Source organism: Diabrotica undecimpunctata, chromosome 4 (genome assembly GCF_040954645.1).
Source record: "Diabrotica undecimpunctata isolate CICGRU chromosome 4, icDiaUnde3, whole genome shotgun sequence".
NCBI lineage: Eukaryota > Metazoa > Arthropoda > Insecta > Coleoptera > Chrysomelidae > Diabrotica > Diabrotica undecimpunctata.
In genome coordinates, this window is record NC_092806.1 from 23,692,413 (window position 1) to 23,713,792 (window position 21,380).

The 21,380-nt window shown below is 32.5% G+C and overlaps 1 protein-coding gene across 1 annotated transcript; it reads right to left on the reverse strand.

Moving 5' to 3' along the window:
* Positions 1-8,801: 8,801 nt before the first annotated feature.
* LOC140439301 (translation initiation factor eIF2B subunit delta-like) lies at positions 8,802-20,585 on the reverse strand. The gene is made up of 6 exons (XM_072529129.1): positions 20,431-20,585; positions 20,101-20,379; positions 17,312-17,656; positions 14,911-15,292; positions 9,610-9,968; positions 8,802-9,113 (listed from the first exon to the last, which is right to left on the reverse strand). The coding sequence occupies exons 1-6, from the start codon at positions 20,456-20,458 to the stop codon at positions 8,905-8,907; spliced, it is 1,602 nt and encodes a 533-aa protein (XP_072385230.1). The 5' UTR covers positions 20,459-20,585; the 3' UTR covers positions 8,802-8,904.
* Between the last annotated feature and the right edge of the window lie 795 nt (positions 20,586-21,380).

Sequence of the window (21,380 nt, forward strand, 5' to 3'; positions counted from 1 at the left end):
TATTAAACATCCAAATGCCGAATTTTAAAGTAGAAGGTATCTTTATGTTACTTCTTTATGTGCCGTCTTCTACCGAAGGTTGGCGACCATCAAACGATAGGTTTCTCTGTTTTGTGCCGCATGTATTATATTCGCAGCTTCTGGTATTTGAAACCATTCTCTCAAGTTTCTCAGCCAGGATTTCTTCTTTTTGTCCAAACCTCTTCTACCTTCAATCTTGTCTTCCACGATAAGCTGCAGTAGACTGTACTTATCATTACCGAACACATGGCCCAGGTATGACGCTTTCCTCTTTTTAACAGTTGTAAACAATTCCACCTCTTTACTCACTCGTTTTAATACCTCTGTGTTGGTCACTCTGTCTGTTCAAGGTATTCTCAGTATGCATCGATACAGCCACATTTCTAGAGCCGCTAACTTCTTTATAGTTGCTGCTGTTAACGTCCACCCTTCAACTCCGTAAAGTAGCTTTATGTTACGCCGAATCGTTATTGGAATTTTCGGTGTATCTGGAGAGAGGTTTTTTGTTTTGTAGCGGTAGCGATGAAATCCTTATCCTGTTTAAATTCAAAGGCTGTTATTCCTCTTTTAACCCTTAGTAACTATAAGACCTTGCGTTCCGTTCTCCCTAACTTTTAGTTTGGTTTTGGTGCGGAAAAAAAATTTATATTGATTAAATGGTTACAATATTGATATTTGTTGCTTCCATTGCTTTCTAATAGCTTTTAGTGAGGTACGCTATCGCAAGTCTTTTTTAAGTCCACATAGAGAAATTGAAAATGCTGGTTTAACGATGTCTTCTTCAGAACCACTTGTTGAACAAGAAGATTACACAGAAAAAGGTGATCTGTCGTAGACTTTTATGCTCTAAATCATGTCGTTTATGTGACTTCCATAACTCTATACTTCCTATCATCTATTGATCAGGCTTTATATATTAACAGTTCTTCGATAAAATGTAAAGTTTTTGAGTTGTTCGTGAAAAACCGATTGAAAACATAGAAAAATTGAAATTTTCTATTACAAATAAGTCTAAAAATATTAATTTTTTTGAAAAAAACTCTATAGAATATTTTTTAATTAGATATGTGTTTCTATCGATTGGTGCGGTCATTTTAATATTAAAGTTCCAAACCATCAATTGGGATGGATTTCACACCCAATGTAAAAAAGCACACTCTGACATGGGGTAGATTTTGAAGTTAAGGTCAAATAGAGATTAATTCCAAAATTTCATCAAAATCGGTGCGTTTTGATGGAAATCGGAGGTTATACCAAATTTTTACCATGGTACATTGGACTATATGTATGTGGTTGTCATAATGGGTTAGTCAAAATTTAAATATTGGATACTTACGGTTTTTCGATTTTAGTAACGAAACAAGATTGTTAGATATGGTACTCAAGTAATACATTAGCAAATTGTACGGGCAAAAAACGAATATTTTTATTTATTAAGATGCTACGTATCATATTGTTTTTTCTTAAATTATATTCTACCAATACTTCGGAATAAATAAATTATATATGAAACTTGTGTAGGTATATTCCTTGATGTCAAATCTTTATGCCATTATTTTTATTTGCCAATATCATTGTTATATTTGCAATAACTGTACTTTGGATATATATATATATATATATATATATATATATATATATATATATATATATATATATATATATATATATATATATATATAATATTTGTGAAGAGTGTCTGTAAATCTATTTGTTCGCATATATGTCAATTTTACATAATTTAAAATATTTTTTATGTTGGCATTTTTATGTTGTAATTTTAATTTTAGCAAATACTTTAGTAATTAAGTATTAATTTTGTAATTTTATATCTATGTAGCTTTTTTGATAACAAATTTATTTATGGATATAATATATTATATAACAAGGGTGTACCTAATTGTTTTTATATCAATCTCTAATCTAGTCTGTAGTCACTTATTTTACATAAGTCAGTCGTAGATGGAACGTGCAAGTATATTTGTTAGGTCTTGTAAGGTAAGATGGCAGACCAAATATATTTCAATAGTGACATCGTTGATTCTGAAATTCTTCGTAAGGCATTTTTATTTCGCTCTCAAATATTATCAAGACTAATATTACCGATAAACTTAATTATACAAGTAGATCAGGAAGTCATATTCCCTTATTCATTGATTTTTTTTAATTTTATGTTTTTTATACATCACAAAAATGAAATATTCCAAATATCTAGTGATCATTACAAAAAAACTACTATTTTTCACTTTTATAGAGGAATAATATCAGCAAATCTGAAAATTAAATATTTATTAAGCGAGATTTAGTATTTTGTAGCGCTGAGTTCCACATATTGTTTAGGAGCAGATCCTACCCTTTACCATTATAGTTGATCGGGAATTTTGGATTTGGATTGATGGACGGTACTCTCTTATTCACAGGAGGTTGGCTACAATTGTGGTAAATCCTTCCCAGTTTTAAGCGATTCCTAAAACTGATTGTGAATTTAAATCATGACATGAACATTGCCTTCTGCCTAAAGGTACCCCTTCTTCTTCTTCCTTCGATCTTACTTTATTAATCTTGAAAATCCGTAGTTGGGCGTCCAAAATATCGTAGTAAATGAGTTGTTGGATAGATGAGAAAATAGTTCTGGACGATCAAAATATAGAAAAGATTGAATCTTATTTATATTTATGGATACAAAAAATTGAATTGTCCAAATGTTTAAGTGTCAAAGCAGAATCTAAAAGCCGGTTTGAATAGAAGATCTTACTTAGCCTGTGTGGCATTTGGACGACTACAAATAGTCCATAAATCTAACCTACCAAACACTCCAAAACCCAAAACTTTCGACCAGTTTGTACTGCCATTTCTATCAACCGAACATATCTTATATTCTACATCCAATAAAGCAATTCCTCTATAATTTTGGCATAGGCTTTTATCTCCCTTTTTGTGGATCGGGAATATGGATGCATTTCTCCAGCCTTGTGGTAATTTCTCATTTTTTTAAATTCGTTTTATTAGGTTGTGTGTCTTCTAATCTTTTTGTTACATCCCGTTTTAACTGGTTTTTGATGTTTTCATCCTTTAGCTTTTTTACATTAAAACGTTTGGTTGCATTTAGTTTTTGCTTAGGTTCCTTTAGAATTTGTTTCATATTCGCTACTATCGTAAAATGGTCCGTTTTACTATCTGCCCCTCGAAAACTTCTAACATTCGTGATTGTATTGGCGTGTTTATTTTCAATTAAAACGTGATCTAATTGATTGACAGTGTTACCATCCGGGGAGATCCATGTTGTTTTATAGATATCATTTCTATCAAAATGTGTCTTGATTTTCATATTTTGTTTTATTGCAAAAATTTATTACCATCATGCCGTTTTCGTTTGATGTTTCGTGTTTACTTTTCTCTCCCGTGATATTTTTGTAGATGTTTTCTCTTCCGATTTTTGCGTGAAAGTCGCCTATTACTACTTTTAGATCATACTTCAGTAGGTCGTTTAAAAGGTCTTCTAATTGTTGGTAAAAATCCATTTTTATATCGGTCTCTTTATCTTCAATCAAAAAATTGTTTAAAATGGAACTGGGTAAAAACGTAGTGAGAATTGAAGATAACCATTCTCCATTGAATTGAAGAGAACCAAAGGCATACTTCAAACCAGACGGACTGATGATATCAAAATCATAACTGGTCACGAACGGATACAAAGAACAGAAAAGAATGGACATACTTAAAAGAGGAAAGAGGTTATTGGAATGGAGGCCAAGGGAAGACAAGAGAAGCGTCGGTCGACCACCTACAAGATGGACTGACGATTTAAGAAGACTCAATAAAAACTGGATGAGAGCGGCGCAAGATAGACGGGGTTGGAAACATGAGGAAGAGGCCTATGTTCAGCAGTGGACTCTTGAGGCTGGATGATGATGAAAAGAGGTTTATATCCGACAATTTCGTCTTTTAACAATTTTCAACATTTCTCTATTCATATTCATTCTATTAAAACGGTTTCGTTGAAAATACGTTGCTTTCATGATATTATGAGCATCTTATGCAATATCCACATTTCAATTGGCTCTAACCGTATCACAGTACGGGATCTTAACGTTTGGAGTAGGGAGTTGAAAAAAGAATTTATGCATTTCCATGCAAGTCTATTTTTATTTCTAAATATTGCGTTTAGTTTCTCTTTAGAGTTTATGATCAATATGGCAATTCTACTTTAGACACTGCCGTATGAAACAATTGCACTGACGTCAGATTCATTTTCACATGTTGTTCAGTCAGGAAATTTTATGACTTCCTACACTTTTTCTTCCTATACTCTTATTATCCTGCAGCAATGCATGATAAAATCGTAGACCGAAATGTAAGATAATGCAAGTTGCATTATCCAATATTTCAGATTAGGGGAAATATGTCCCAGAAACTCGACTATTCTTTCTGGTACATATTGATTGAAACTCACACTTTTAAAATCCGTCTATAGATTTCAAAAGATTAAAGTTTTCTAAATGCTGTTATTAATACTGCTATTCGTCTTCTTTCTGTGACGTTCATTTGTTCAAGCATTGACTATCTCCATGAAAAAGTCGTTAAAGCTCTCTCGATCGTTTGCTGCACGTAAAAGTTGCTGTACATCCAGCCTGGTCCATCCTCTTACATTAGGTAACAATGGGAGCCTGACCGCTATTATTAACGATTTCTAAATACTGCTTTAAATCTAAACACTGTTGAAATATATTTGTTTTGTTTTAAAATGGTAAGATAGATGTCTGGCAAAATGTTTGTGCTTGGAACAAAACAATTCATAGAGTGAAATAGGTAATTACAATACATAAGAGTCAAAAATCGGTTTTATGTAAATAGCAAACTACATACATATTTTGTTATGACTATGTGATACTCTAAAGTTTATTTAACAGGTTTATCAACAAATGAAGAATAGATTTTGCGATGATATATACGTAGGCTTAAGGCTCAGTTGTGTGAAGTGTAGCAATAAATAATATTTTTAATTTAATAAATTTTAACATTAAATTTCACCTAGTTTTATTTAATATGACATAGTAAAAATCGGAGGATTCTTCTTTACTTCTCTGTTAATGCAATAAGAAAACTTTGCGACTGCGACTATAATCCGCAGAGTTCGTTAGCTCTGACACACAGTATATTGGTAAATAATTATTTCTTATTCTTTATAAAGAATTCTTTATTAGCAATATACTGTGGCTCTGATGGCAACGCTTAGATTTTCGTTCACTTTCGACTCGACACATTTAAAGGTAGTATTCCGCAATAAGCCGCAGAGACACCAAGTTAAGTGTCGTTCCTTAAAATGAGTGCGCGACCGAGACAAGCAACAGGCGAAAGGTGCGTTTATACTTCTGTATATCAGAAGTAAAAAAAGGACGTATAATGGCTTTGAAACTATTCTTTAAAATGTTACTGGAAGAAGATGGCAATATACCTATTTATAGTTTACATCGTATATAATGATAGTTTTTTGATTTAATCGCTTTGAAATATTAGAAATGATAATTTAGCTATACAAATACTTCAAAAGGCAGGCTAAATTTTTAATTAAACAATTTGTTTAATAAAATGTTTGTAACATTCAATGTTTTTTCTCCTTTTCGTTGCTATACATTAAAAAAATTTTACAGTTTTACAGTTAAATTTCCTATAAGACAAAATTCATTGGAAATTAAAAAAATAATTATTATTATTGCAAAATAAGCAAAGATAATTTTAAAAGGGTCAAAAATAAATGTTTTTTAGGTATTTAAGAGCCAAATAGAACTTTTAAAATTCACCCTGAAAATCTTTAAAATATAGAAAAACACTATACAAAATTTCAGCACAATCGATCAATAGTACAGTCTTCAGAGTTGATCCCTAAAAATCATACGAACAAGCTGAATTTTGCAGATAATATTAATTTTGGGACCTCAAAAAAGATGCAGAAAAGTTTACCACTTATACCCCCGGGCTTCCCCCTAAAACTCCCCTCGCATAGGGGCGAAAACACAAAAAAATCGATTTACCAAGAATCTATACACCATAGAAAAAAATGTTTCAAATAAAAATGTAGCTGAGATAATTTTAAATAAAAATGTTTATAAGCATTTTTTGTGTAGAATCAACCGTTCTCTTAGAAACAACGCTTGAAGCGACCGTCGATTTTTCATGTTAGTTACTTGCGCAAAATCAATGTTCAATAAAATTTGTATCAGCTCGACGGTAAAAATTCGATGTCTTATCGACAAAAATAAGATGCATCTTAAAGGCAAAGAGTGCAGTTTTTGTATTTTGCTGAGAATAAACTCAGTTTTTATAAAGGTGTTAAATAAATTAACCTGGCGCGATTTTTGCAATTTTTTATGATTCTCATGAGATTAATAAAATTGATCACTTTCATTGACCAATTGTAGTAAAATTTCCATTTTTAGAGATCATTCTTTAAAACCTATAACATGATATTTCAATTGTGGTAACAAATATGAGGCATTTGAAATATGAATAAAAAACAGAATTTAATGTTTTACATTACAAACGATCTGTAATGGAAACATAGCAAGGAAATAAAGAAGGAAAAATTAAGGGACAATTAGCCTAGTAAAGAGAAATAATTATTTAAGAAATTATTATATATTCCAAACTAATAAAGAATAAATTCGACACAGTTTAACGTATACATTTCAAATTAAAAACAAAACAATTGACCCAGTTTAACACAAGCCTGAATGTTTAAAAAATTACGACACTTAGACTTTGTTGGAAATTAATACAAGGTACGAATTGTTAAACAAGTGATAAGAATTGAGCTGACTAAGAAGTTTTACATAGCGTGATCCAGTTTAACACATGGAATAGATGGCATAATCTAAGGTACGAGTTGGCGATACATAAAAAACGGAATGAAGTGGGTCAGAGAGGCCAGTAATAGCGCGGCGCCTGAGAGGGCCCCACGCGAGAGGTGGACTAGTGGGAAGTTGGCACTCTAGACGCTCCACGATATAGTGTGGAGATCGGACGATACGCAACCAGTGGACGCGCTATTTAACTCGACGGGATAGTGTGACGTATAAGTGTCGGCAACTGGAGATTCGAAGGTTCGCAATCTCAAATCCCTGTAGGACTGGAGGCGTATTCACTAGCTAGAGCCTAGATACGCGAAGGTAACTAAGATCTATATACTAACCCAAGGTATATCTAATGATACGGAATTGTCCGACCTTTAATTCCTTGCTTGTCTCTTCTCGTCTCCCTTCGTGCCTGATCGAACATTTTTGGTCATAACTGATATTTTGTAGTGTACAGTCTAGTTAATACATTGTAAACTCGAAATTTGTTTTCGTTATTCCTAGCCGTTACAGATCGAGACTAGAAGAGATACACATTTCGCTTATGCAGTGCTCTGGCTTCTAACGTAAGCCCATAGCTTTGCACTCTTTGCAGGACCTGAGACCGAGAAGTCCTTAATTCCCTACCTTCCAAAAATTTCCTTACCCTCTTGTAAATCCGCGAGGGCGGAACCAGTAAGCCTTGCCCCGCTCGCAGGGATAAGTATCCCCTAAGAATTGTAGAGGCATTGATAAGGAGGTTGAGACAGACGTCTATTACAATGGTGACAGCCTTTATCAGAGTGGAGACAATTCATTAGAGGGGTTTATTCGATTCATTTACAGCTTCAATCCTAAATTATCACACCTAACCCCCCAATCTATTAGAGATCCCACGTCACGAGAAATGCATTTAGGAAGTTGGTTTTGGGTGTAGTTTATTGCAGAAGTTTTTTTCTTTTGAAAAACGTACTAGTGTAATTGAAAAAAAAGTTTTAAATGTTTTAGATCGTTTGTTGTGTGAAAGTTTAAATCCAGCGTTTTTTTAAGCATATTTCAAATGCCTCACATTTGTTACCAATACCCAAAACTAAAATTTCATGTTATGGGTTTTAAAGGTTAGGCTCTAGTAATCGAAACTTTATAGTGGCCAGTCAATGAAAGGGATATATTGTATTGATCTCGTGAGAATCATAAAAAATGGCAAAAATCGCGCCACGTTTATCTATGTAACACCTGTATAAAATCCGAGTTTATTTAAGGCAAAATACACAAACTGTATACGAAAGCTGAACTCTTTTTCTTTAAAAAGCATCTCGATTTTTGTCGATAGGTTACTTGAATCAAAAGATATCGAATTTTTACCGTCGAGCCGATACAAATTTTATTTAACATTGATATTAAATGCCTATAAACATTTTTGTTTAAAATTATCTCAGCTACATTTTTTATTTGAAACATTTTTTTCTATGGTGGACAGATTCTTGGTAAATTAATTTTTTGTGTTTTTACCCCCCTGCGAGGAAGGTTTTAGGGGGAAGCCCGGGGGTAAAGTGGTAAACCTTTTTGCATCTTTTATGGGGTCTCAAAATTAATATGCTCGGCAAAATTCAGCTTGTTCGTATGATTTTTAGAGGTTCAGTGGCATTTTCGTCTCTGTCATATGTATGCCATGGTCACATGTGCTTAGCTGAACAAGACAATATATCCGACAATACTAACGCCAATATTCTTATATGGTGATGAGAGGTGAAGAGCACTGTGCTATTGATGAAGAGTAAGTTGCGACCACTTCGAGAATAAAGACATTATATGAAATAGATCAAGAATTAGGTTACAAGATGGTATAGAAAACGAGTCCAGGACATAGACGATTGAAAGGAGTGGTTCAAACCTGTGATTTAAAAGGGTCTTATCTCCCTTAGAGAGGATGATAATTGTCTAATAAAGTACACAATCCATCCAGTTTTATTTAAACTTTGTTTTTTATTACACATTTAATCAAAAAAAAAAAAAATAAACTCAGTTAATACAATAAAACAGTAAAAAGTCTTTAGGCAGTTTCTGTAGCGTTAATTCTCAAAACTACTGGTACACTTGTACAAGGTAAAATAGCAAGCTCAGTAACCACTGCTGTAACCAAATCAGGAGGTGTCACGTCATATAACAAACTCAAAGGCGTTAATTTCGGTATGTCTTTCCACTTGGACAGAGATGTTGGCGTGCCATTAAGGTGGGTCACACTTAGTGTATCAGGATCCCCTAAAAAGAAAAAAATAAATTTTGTAATCTATATATATATATATATATATATATATATATATATATATATATATATATATATAAATTAAAACAAAGAGTTAACATTAAAGTTATTATAAGTTGTATTCAACAGGTGAATTCAGAGATCAGAGATTTAGAATAAAATAAATCAGCTACTTCATTGATTTATTGAAAACGTTTCGCTTTATACTTTTTAAAGCATCATCAGTTCCAACTAAAAAAGAATTTATGTAAGTTTACAAGCCAAAACAATGGTGAATTACTACTTACAAACTATTTTTATACGTTTTTTTTTTGTTGTTAGTTAAACTGCAGGGTTATTTCACATTAGAACAAAAGTCGACGAAAAATAACCCTAAAGAGGAGCACTACTGTTCATAACTTATTGTCTTAGTAGTTTAAATTTTACAGAAGGCTACATTGATCAATGAATCATATCTACATATAAAGATAAGATGAGATAATGTCTACTCACCCAGTTCATTATATACAAAAGAGTCAGTCTGAACTCTTTCACTAAACTTATAAGTCTCGCAACAAACTAGTACAGGTTTGTTATACTCTCGGGCGACCAATGCAACTTGAGCTGTTCCTATTCGGGACATTACATAGCCGTTTGTCAAGAGAGCGTGTGCCCCTAATACCACTTTTGTCACAGAGTTCATTACATAACTAAGAGCGTTTATCAAGATATAACTACAACTAACACCGGCAACTACAAGTCTCCGTAGCAGTTCCCTTCCTTCCAAAAGAGGTCTTGCATCAACTACGATTACTTTGAAGTTTTTGCCATCGGCGTGGGCTTCTAGGAGAATTTTTGTTATAAGAGATGAGCTGAAAATAAAATGAACAGTTTTAAAAGTTTATTATATGTATAAAAACAAACTAACTATACTAGAAAATCAAACAGACTGTCAGGTTACATTCCAAAAGTAGTAATAGAGAAAGTCAGTTATTACCTGTCCTGAACTTTTAATATTTAAGTCTTGCCATATCTTTGATTTTATGTGACCCTCAATCAACCATTTTATTTTTCATTGTTTGGTTTAGATACGATATCTCTTAAATAGAACCTTGAACTCTAAACCATATAAGAAACCCACAGGGAAAGAACTTGACATGTTAATTCCAAACAGGGGAAAACCTTGATAAGTTCAGGTAATCCTAGTAGTTGGCAACAATGGCACGCGACATTAGGTAACATGATTTCTACAGTTTTTGTGTTTTAAAAGTTGTTAGTTTATTTTAAGTTTGTTTTATTTTAAAGTGAAAGTGATTATTTACAACGTTTGATACTTTTATCTGATAATCAAAATAATCATGGCAGATACGGGTGAGTGTTCAGAGTGATCAATTACCTTTTGCTTGTGGGAAAACTCTAAGGAAAGGAAAAACTTTGGGAGGATGTAAGATGTTTCAAAGAAACTAAAGTTATAGTCTCATGCAACTGAACCTAATCTCTAAACATGAAAGACAATCTATTATAAAAAATATGAACTCCTTTAAAAATAATGACGAAATAACCTTATATTTAGCGGCCTTGGTTACTTTGGTTCCTGTACAACGAAGAAGAGCTAGAAAACCAGAAAATGAGGATGGTTCTCGAGACTGCACTGTCTGTTATCATGTGACAATAAAACAGGAAGCCACTGTGGAAGATATTCAGGTTTGCAAGAATGCTTTTGTATCATTTCAATGGTATAACACGAGGTAAAGTTAATGTTCTTGTAAATAAATTGAAAAAATCAAAAGAAACTCCTAGGGACTTACGAGGTTTGCATAAAAATCGTCCTTACCAAATGGCCGAAGATTTGAAAAAAGCAGTCCATGAGCACATAAGTTCTTTCTCTAGCAGAAATAGTCATTATAGCCTCAAAAAGTCTTCAAGGACCTATTTAGATGACCCATTAAACATTAAAAAATGTTTATAATGTTTAAAGAGAAGTATTCAAATTTATCAAAGAACTTTTTGCAGACGAAAGACCAGAAATAGCAGTGGCAGAACCTACAGACGACACAACAGGGCCTGAAATCCTAAAAAGCGAGGTAGAATATGCTATAAGGAACACAAAAGGGGGTAAAGCTGCAGGACCAGATGAAATTCCTGTAGAATTGTTGAAACTAATAGACGACGACGCACTTGAAATAATGGTGAACCTCTTTAACACAATTTATAGAACAGGCATCATACCAAAGAAATGGCTCTCCTCTACTTTTGTCACAATCCCGAAGACGAATAACGCCAGAGAGTGTTCAGACCACAGATCTATAGCATTGATGAGCCACACACTAAAAGTATTTTTAAAAATAATTCACAAAAGAATATTTAATAAATTAGAAGAGGACATAAGCGCCACACAGTTTGGATTCAGAGGTGGACTGGGAACACGGGAAGCTTTGTTTGGTCTGAGTGTGTTAATGCAAAGATGTTTGGATGTAAACCAAGACCTCTACGTAGGTTTCATAGATTTTGAGAAGACCTTTGATAAAGTCAGACACCAAAAGCTGTATGAAATCCTAAGAAGCAAAAACATCGACAGTCGCGACATTAACATCATATCCAGGTTGTACTGGGGACAAACAGCAAAAATCAAAGTTGATAATGAGTTAACCGAAGAAATTGAGATTCGTCGAGGTGTGCGTCAGGGTTGTGTGCTTTCTCCACTATTATTCAATATATATATAGCAAAACAATATGTCAGGAAGCGCTCCTAGAGCAAAACATTGGTATGAACATTAACGGAGAGTTAATTAACAATATACGATACGCTGATGACACGCTAATAGTAACAGATAACCTAGCAAATTTACAGTTTTTGATGGAAAACATAAACACCCGTACCAATAAGTATGGTCTAAAACTGAACATCAAAAAGACTAAATTCATGATTGTAACAAAGAAGATATACACCAATGTGAATTTAAATAAATATATCAGTCAGTTGAAAGAGTTACGTCCTACAATTATTTAGGGGTTTGCTTCACTGATAATAATGACCAGACAAGAGAAATCAAGAGGCGAATAGAGATAGCGAGACAATCGTTTGTCAAAATGAAAAAGTTCCTATGCAGCCGGGACATAAATATAAACTTAAGAACGAGAATGTTAAGGTGCTATGTTTTCTCCGTTCTGCTGTACGGCATGGAAGCATGGACACTGAAAAAGATAAACATCAAAAACATTGAGGCATTCGAGATGTGTTGTTACAGGAAAATGTGGAAAATACCATGGACAGAAAGAGTAACAAATCAAGATGTTCTGCTGAAGATGGGGAAGGAATGCGAAGTCATAAAAACCATACAAACGAAAAAACTGGAATATCTGGGCCACATAATGAGAGGAGAAAAGTACTCTCCGCTTAGACTCATAATCCAAGGAAAAATCTCGGGAAAGAGAAATGTGGGACGTAGGAGGATTTCCTGGTTGCGAAATTTGAGGGAGTGGTATGGGTGCAGTTCAATACAGTTGTTCAGAGCTGCAGCCAACAAAGTAAAGATTGCTGTGATGGTAGCCAACCTCCGATAGGAGACGGTACTGCAAGAAGAAGAAGATACAAATTTAATGCAAAAATTTGCTAACTTTTCTTATGAAAGCTATAGGTTTATTTTTAATCATGATTTCCACATTGGATTTGGGTATCCGAGATCGGATACTTGTAGCACGTGTGATAGGTATACTGCGGAAAAGAAAACGTTAAGTTTAAAAATAAACGAGGAAAGAGATGCACAGATGCAAGCTTAGTCAAGAACTAAAAGCACTTGAAACTAAACAAGAACTTCACTTGAGAAAACAAGAACTTCACTTGAGAAAACAAGCAACTTTTTATGAGAGAAAGAAGACTGCTAAAGAAAGTGCTATGAAATCGTCAAAAATAGAAGCCATTACTACGAATTATAGCAGGAATTTTCCATGCCCCAACATTAAAACCAACGATGTCTACTATAAAAGTCAATTATCTGTGTATATGTTTAATATACATGTGCTTTCAAGTAGTGAGAGCTATTTTTATAATATATATCCAGAAAATGTTGGAAAGAAAGGTACATACAAGGTTTGTTCATTTCTCTTCCACTATATATATATACAGTAGACTCCCTCTATAACGAGAACTAAAATGACAGACTAATTACCTCGTTATAAGTCGATCTCGTTATATCAGACAATAATAATACTGTGCATACATATGAATCTGTAGTTTTCTAAACCATTAACTTTCTATAGTGAAGCCATTCGGAGCAATATAAGATGCTAATAAATATTGTTTGAATGGCGTTTTTGAAAAAAAGTTATTTACTTTTATTGTCAATGAAATATATTGAAACATAAAAGAGTTGTTTATTTTTATTATCAATGATATACGTTAAAACAAAAAATCTGTACTTATATTTTTTTCCAACTACATAATGTATAAAGCGTATTTTCAAGGATAACATAAACTATTGCTTCTGCAATTTTAAGAACTCTGTCATTTTTAACTGCTTTAAATGGTCCAGTATTATTCTATCATATTTTTTCTAAAGATGTGAAACAGTTGTATTTATTCATTGTAAAGAAGTTTATTGCGGGCTGCAGTTAAGTTTATTGAGGGGCTGTTTGAAAAGGTATTTATTTATGGCCACGACCGGACCAAAAACATAAAAAACACGTTTTTGGATCTTATTTTCTCTTGTTATAACCAAATTTGCCTCACTATAGACGGTTATAGTTCAATAGAAATTTCACGGGACATCTAATGTATCTCGTTATAAGCGAAACCTCGTAATAACCGTGTTCGTTATAGAGGGAGTACACTGTATATATACATATATATAATTTCCTTGATCCTAATGTTGAAGAGTTTTATTTTTTCTGTGATTCGAAAACAGTGCTCTATTCAAGTTTTGCCACTTTTTGGCCAGTAATCTGAAAAGACTTAAGCTGATAAAAATAACATACCCTATTCGTGGACACTCATATCTTGAGTGAGGCAAAAATACAGCTTTGATCAAGAAAAGTCTAGGTGTGAGATTCCGGATGATTGGTGCCATGAGGTTGAGTGTTCCAGAGTTAAGCCTACACCTTTTGTAGTCTTAAGAATAGAAGATGAGTCCACGATTATTAAGTCTTGGACACCGTTCTTGGATTTCGTCTATGAAAAGAAACTATCCTTCTCAACAAGACCTATCCGAGAAATTTTGTTTGAAAACTCGCATGCAGTTTTAATAAGACTCAGAACATATTTTAACAAACTTGTCCATGTAGATGAATAAAAAACAATTAATACCATTAATATATGTAAACCAACAACCAATATATCAATTTTTTTTCTTTTTATTACTAATTAATTGTAAGATGTATTTTAACATAATCACAGAGTTTTAAACTTAAAGCATATTCTCCTGAACAAAACCAAAAATGTGACTTATTAAGTTCTTTGTCTTTATATATGATGTAACACCCAAAATAGTTAGCTTTAGATCTGTTGTCAATAAATGTAATTTTGAAGTTTTAATCCCTAAAATTCGCGGCTTCGAACCCAGCTGGGCATGGGAATTAAAAAAAAAAAGGATAAATTCTCATTTTTATCAGATTAACAGTTGTTTGAGGGGTCACAGTCATTAAATATCGAAGTTGACTTTTATTAGTAATAAGGCATTTACTCAATACACTACAACAAAAACAAAAAGGCTTTAAAAAGCAATAAGTGAGTAAAAAATAAGAAAAGAGGAAAAAAGAATGACTCTCTAAAATAAAACTTCAAAATAAATGTTAGTGATGCATGTTACCAATACTCACCATCCAAATGTTAAAATTACATCTCCATTGCTGATTTTCTTACTAACTTTCATGCTTATAGCGTCCCCTGCCTTATTAATATCATCATGGATATATGTATCAATAATATCTTGTAATATATTTTTCTTTTCAGTATCTTTTATATTAGTATCAATATGGGTCAACTGCAATTTAAAATGTCTAAGGGCATTTGTCATCGAAACAGCTAAAGGTCTACAAGAATGCAAATATTGTGTACAGGTCTGTAACACAGTTTCTAAATATCTACAAAATTCTTGTTTTGGTGGGGAATTGAGATCTTGCACTAGATATTTCAAGGCTACCAAAAGAGCTAAACATCTCGCATTTGATCCTAGGATAATTTTTTTATTGTATTGAACTCCTAAAAATCAAAACTAATGTATCAAAACAAGTATTGCTAAAGGTTAAATAAATATGGAAAAAAGTCAAATTTCATGTGACCTTCTGCCTAAGGTCGGGTATTAGGGATTTCAGTCACGCAAGTGCCAAAGAGTTAACGACCACTTACGCAGCCGGGACCCACGGCTTTACGTGCCCTCCGAAACATGGTGACGGGAATCATTATTAAAAATAAAAATATCGTTGTCGGTACCGAGAAAAGTAGGAAAGTGAAAGGAACTACTATAAATATTTAACAAATGTTGTCGTATTATAGTCCAATCATTTTCTGAATTCTTAAGTACCACATCAACTATCGTGAAATTTGTTAAAAACACGGATACCCAAGTTCAATCCCTTCTTAATAAAGAATCCTAACCAAATCCCGAAATGAACATTGGATGATGATGATTAGCAACAAAGGAAGATCAGGAAACATGAAAGAGAGAATGATAGAAAGAGAATTATAGAAGATACAAACAGAGAAGAAATGGGAAGCCAAAAAGCCAGTAATAAATAAGTGGCAGCCATAGCTCAGTGGCAAGGTACTGGCTTACTAAGCAAAACGGACTAAATCTTTCTTTTTTTAATTTAACTGAGTCGCCACTGCGCTTTGGAAGGCACGTAAAGCCGTCGGTCCCCAGTGCTTAAGTAATCGTTAACACTAAAAACCTGAGCCACGAGGTGGATCCTTTAAAATAAGGGTTTGTAAACTTATTTTTGTTAATAATTATTGCAAAAATAGCTTCAAAAGTAAATTTTTTAAAAATTATTAATAAATTTTCTAAAAATGCATAAAGAACTTTGATTTCGCATGAGAATACAGTCAATATCAGAATTATTAAGCGATATATCATTTAACAATTAAAAAGTTAAATATTGTAAAATAGATTTGCTGTGATTTTAAGCCTATAAACAATTACTATTTTTATTGGGAATAAGCCTCAATTTAACTTTAAAATAAGTTTACTGACGTTTCAATTTCCACTTCAGAAATCGTTCTCAAAATACAAAACAATAAATTAAACAAATTTTGTTTTTGTTACGTTATTGACAATTCAGACATATTATACATTTGAAAGTAGACGATTTTAAAATGATATTGCCAATATTGCTGTGTAGCGTTCCTGGGACGACTTTATTCTAAGATAGTTCATTAGATTACATGAAATCAACTTAAACTTGAGAATATCCGTCAGTAAAATCATAGCAGGTGATTTGTCATTAAAAACACAACCACATGCGATGATGACAGTAAATCCTCTTGTTAGTGATTCCATAGTAAATCATAAGGAAACAAACCTCATAATACTATCCTGACATGGTAAGTATTTGGTCTTACATAAATGATGTATCCTCGATATGTTACTGACTTACTAATAGTGATATTTTCCTTTTATTAACTTCCTCTTTTAATACAGGTAACCAGATTTTACTGCATTCTACCAAGGAATTTTGTAACATAAAAGGAAGGACTCCTGTACCAAAGAAACCACCAAGGTTTGGCATTTGCAGATGATGTGGTTGTACTGGCAAGATGAAAAGAAGAACTAGAGGAGACAGTACAGAGGCTAGTCAAACTGCAAGGAAATAGGACAGTACAAAAATAAATCCAAAAGAAAATGTATGGAGTGGACAGGTGGCAAGTTCAGAAATGGAGTAAGGTTTAAAGTAGAAGTAGAAGAAGGAAGAAAAGCATATGATGTGAAATAGTAGAAATATTGAAAGCAGTAATCACACCTAAACCAAACACTAAAAAAAATACAAGTTAGAATAATGGTGCCCACGAAAAAAAAATAAATAGCAGGAAAGGATAACGACAATAGAATCAATAAGTAATGTAGTAATTGAAAATAAATGAGCATATCACAAGTACTTGCCAAATAAGACCGGCAAAAACAAAAAAATATATAGGGAAGCTCAGAAGAAAGCAAAAACTATTTCAAAATCATCAGTATATCACCATTTTAAATAGTTCTATTATCAAAAAAAAAAATATTACCTAGCCTAATAAACACAGGATGAATATCAGGATGTACAGCTATAGTATGTGTTTCTAATTTTAATAGGTCTTCATTATATAAATGTTGTACAAGCTGCACTTTATGAGAATCAGTAAACTTTTTAACTTCTTTCTTAGCAACTTGTTTCTTTTCTGTTTTCTGCTTATTGTTTACTACTTTTTTATTATTTGTATTTTCTTTTTCTTTTATCTCGGAAGGGGATTTTGATACTTGTTCAGGTTTTTGTTTTTTCTCAGCATCTTTTTGTTGCCTCTGAGCTTCTTGCAGTTCCCTTCTTTTAGCTTTTAGTTCTGCCTTACTTAACTGTTCATTTTCTTTATTATCTGGAAAGTATAAAGAAATATAGAAAAAAATTCGCTGTAGAAAATAGAAAAAAATAATGTAGAATCATAAAAACGTAAGACCTAAAACAATTTAAATCAATACGGTACAAAAACTAACACATATGTTATGAGAAATATAATTAAATAATGTAGAATCATAAAAAGGTAAGATCTGAAAGAATTTAAATCAATAAGGTACAAAAACTATTTAATAAATTAATAATCCATTTATTCATTTGTTAAGTTAGTATAAGCTGAAAACACATATGGTGCATTACTCTTTATTATAAATTGCATACTGTTGAAGAGTTTTAATGTTGTAGAGAAATAAAAGATTAATACCCTACAAAAAGCATCTGGTTTTAATCTGATACTAGAGAAATTACTAAAGAATTTGCTAGATCTAATATTGTGTTTTTAAGACACGCATGATTAGAATATGGAATAACTGGTAAGATAAAATAGATCAAGAAAAAGGCAGAGATAATGTGTATAGGATTGTGGATGTGCAAAGACAAAATATCACACTGGAGCAGACCTAAAGGTCTACCATGTAGCATGAAACCTATTTAGATATATAGATTCATTTAAGAATAGCACAAATATAAGATAGTTTATATTTAAACGAAAAACACTTTCACTGCAGAATTTTAGGAACATTCTCCTGTGCCTAATGAACTTTTTGACAGCATATGCAATAGGCAAGTAAACACCAATTGGCATTGTCTGTACAAACTGAGAGATAAGAAAAACGTCATATGGTGGCTTCTGCAGCGAAAGTGTTAACAGATAACTAGAAATGGGTATGTTAAGATGTATATCTTAACAAAGACAAAGTTATACACTAAGACATGAAGGCCTCACTTGTAAATTAAAAGAATTTTTATATTTAAAAAATTAAGAGAAACTATTGGAATTTTATATCTTAAATATACTCTTCATACTTCAGTCAAGTTTCTTAGATTTAAATATGATTGATTTACATCAATCAAGGTATGTATTTACAATATTGGCTATGTTTGGACAATGGTTGAAGAGCATAAAAATGAAGTCTACGCCAATGAAGGTGCATTTAGTACAATCTAGTTGTTTAAACATCTGATAACGTATATCAAGCTGTAATAGAGTACTCAATTACTACATACAATTAAGTATTCATATTAAACATACAAAATCTTACACAAATCAAATATGTACAAAATCTCAATTAAAATTATGTTGTAAATTTTCATAAATTGTATAAAAGGAAGTTTTGACCAATATATTTTTAATATTATTTTCAAATTCCTTTTCAGACAAGTTTCTGATATTCTCAGGCAGAAGCATAAAACATTTTATTACCCAATACCCTGGTCCATTTTGACACATCAAATGCCAATATGCTGGTGTCATATTCTGCTTGTGCCTAGTATCGTAACTGTGCTGATTTTTGTGACTTTTATAAAGATTGATATCCCTCCTCATGAATTCAAGGTTTTTTCAAGGTTTCAGCAGGCCTCAGTAAATGTCAAACCAGCAAGGACTCTCACTGTCTGTTCCTGCAGACCAAATACTCTGAGTGTCAGTTGTATGACCCTGGACAAGGATAGAGTATGAGAAATGTGACTGGAATATCGAGTGATATGTAGTAAATAAAGTTTCCAGTGAGACGCATTTTGAAAGGTTTCTCAAAATAAAGTGACTTTTATTTAGTTTTTTGCATGTTATTAATATGTGGGCCCAACTGTAATTTTTTGTCCAAAAGAACTCCTAAAAACTCAATCTCTCCGACTCCATCATTCATATCACCCACATCTCTCATTGTGAAAATCACTTGTTTAGTTTTATTGTTGTTCAGAACCAACCTATTTGCAGCAAACCATTGCTCAGTCCTCTGCTGTGCCACCATAGAATCCTCCAGCACATCCTCAATATTATCAGTTGCAAAGGCCACTGTCATTGTTTGGAAGATCATTTATATAAATCAAAAATAAAATAGGGTACTCCAATATTTAATAAACTCTCTGCTGATACGACCTCCCCAACCATCACAATTATTTGCATCCTATCTTTCAGATATAATTTGATGTGCTCAATACTCTCGAAATAACAGTTACATTGTTCCAATTTCTGCATGGCTGAGTTTAGAAATGCTGCAGATAGTTAAATATACCAGCATCATTAATAATGTATGTACAATGAATATTAAAAAATATCTGTCTGATTATGTTGAAGAAATGAAAAGGTTAGTCATGATCTTATATTTATCAAATAAACAATTACTATAAAAACAACAAATCGTTCACATTATTAAATGTATTCAATGGTTTAAAATACACCTCTAGAATATTAAATATAATAAAACCATCCACTGATCTTAGAGAACAAATTTTGATGTTAGAAAATACACCCAGGTGTTTGTTTGAACAAAACATATGTTATGTACATAGTAAAACAACATTTACCTTTAGCTTTCCCTTCTTCCAGTTTTTTCGCCCATTCAAGTCTTCGCAGTTCTTTTTCTGAAAGTGTTTTAGAAGCTACATTGTGTTCATTTGATTGATGTTCTTTTTTATTTACACCAACACTATCGACTTTTGATTTATTGTTCGGTTGGGAAGTACTATTACATTTAGGTAAATTATGGCTTTGTGTTGCTTCACCAGATTCTTGAGTCTGTCTGGCACCTACTTTTTGTGCTCTTCTTTCCTTTTTTGTTAAACCATCTGCACCAAGTTTTTCCTCTACAAAGTAAAAGTAAAATTAAAAAATGTATACAAATTATTTTTACTTACTTTTATTTTCCTTCTGTGTCTTATCCATAGCTTATTTTATTATTTGAATGATGAAAAACTTTCCAAACATATGAAATTTTTAAAGTTGATCTAATACCTAACCTCTAAAAAATACTCTTTCTTCTTCTTGTTCTTGGTTGTCGTTCTACAGGTAGAATGTGAAGTTAGCTACAGTTGTTAACAACATTAGCGCAGACTTAGCGGGGGATAAAAAGGAGGGGTATAAAAAGACAGTCTTTTGCTCGATGGGGTATATACTCTGGACTTAGCCCTCTTAATCTCTATCCAGATTAATACATTTTAGAAAGCAATCTCAATTTTAATAGCAATCAAACGTTACGTTCTATCTTACCAATAGAAAAATTAACAAAATTAATCAAATTTGCCTAAAACATAGAGATGAAGAAACTCTATAGATTTTATGTTTTGGTTGATAGTCAGCTTTTGTCTTGCTGACATGTTTGAATATGAATGGCTTGTGCTTTTCACAACATTTTAAATTTGGTCGAATTTACCGACTCCATACTCCATTCCATCCATCTAATCGATAACAACCTGAGGTCAAAGAATTTTTTCTTTACTCCTATCTTTACGTTTTCTCTTAATTGATCCAATTTCTTCTGGTTGTCGTGATTAAAAAGTAATTGGGCAGTTCTCTTATCCTTCCACTTTATAGCTAAAAGTCCATTACGACTCGTAAAGTGATCTGACTCCCCTTATTTCAATTAGTTATCTTCAATAAAGGTAGTAAGATCTTTCCTCGAACGATTTACTATTCCAAATGCAAATTTTCTTTGTCTTACCTATTCTTGAAGATCTAAATTATTAAAATAATTATCAAAGTATAAACGGTGTCCTTTATTTTCAAAACCTACGCACAAGTTTTCTATGACACGAGTTTGTAATCATTTCTCTGTAGGTAGTTTCATCACGTTTGCTTGTATAAATAT

Coding starts and splice junctions, on each gene's coding strand:
- LOC140439301 (XM_072529129.1), bottom strand. CDS start 20,458: ATGGATAAGACACAGAAGGAAAATAAAA. Junction 17,657..20,100: donor GGAAGAAGGGAAAGCTAAAG/GTAAATGTTGTT, acceptor TATACTTTCCAG/ATAATAAAGAAAATGAACAG. Junction 9,114..9,609: donor TTTTGTATATAATGAACTGG/GTGAGTAGACAT, acceptor TTTTCTTTTTAG/GGGATCCTGATACACTAAGT.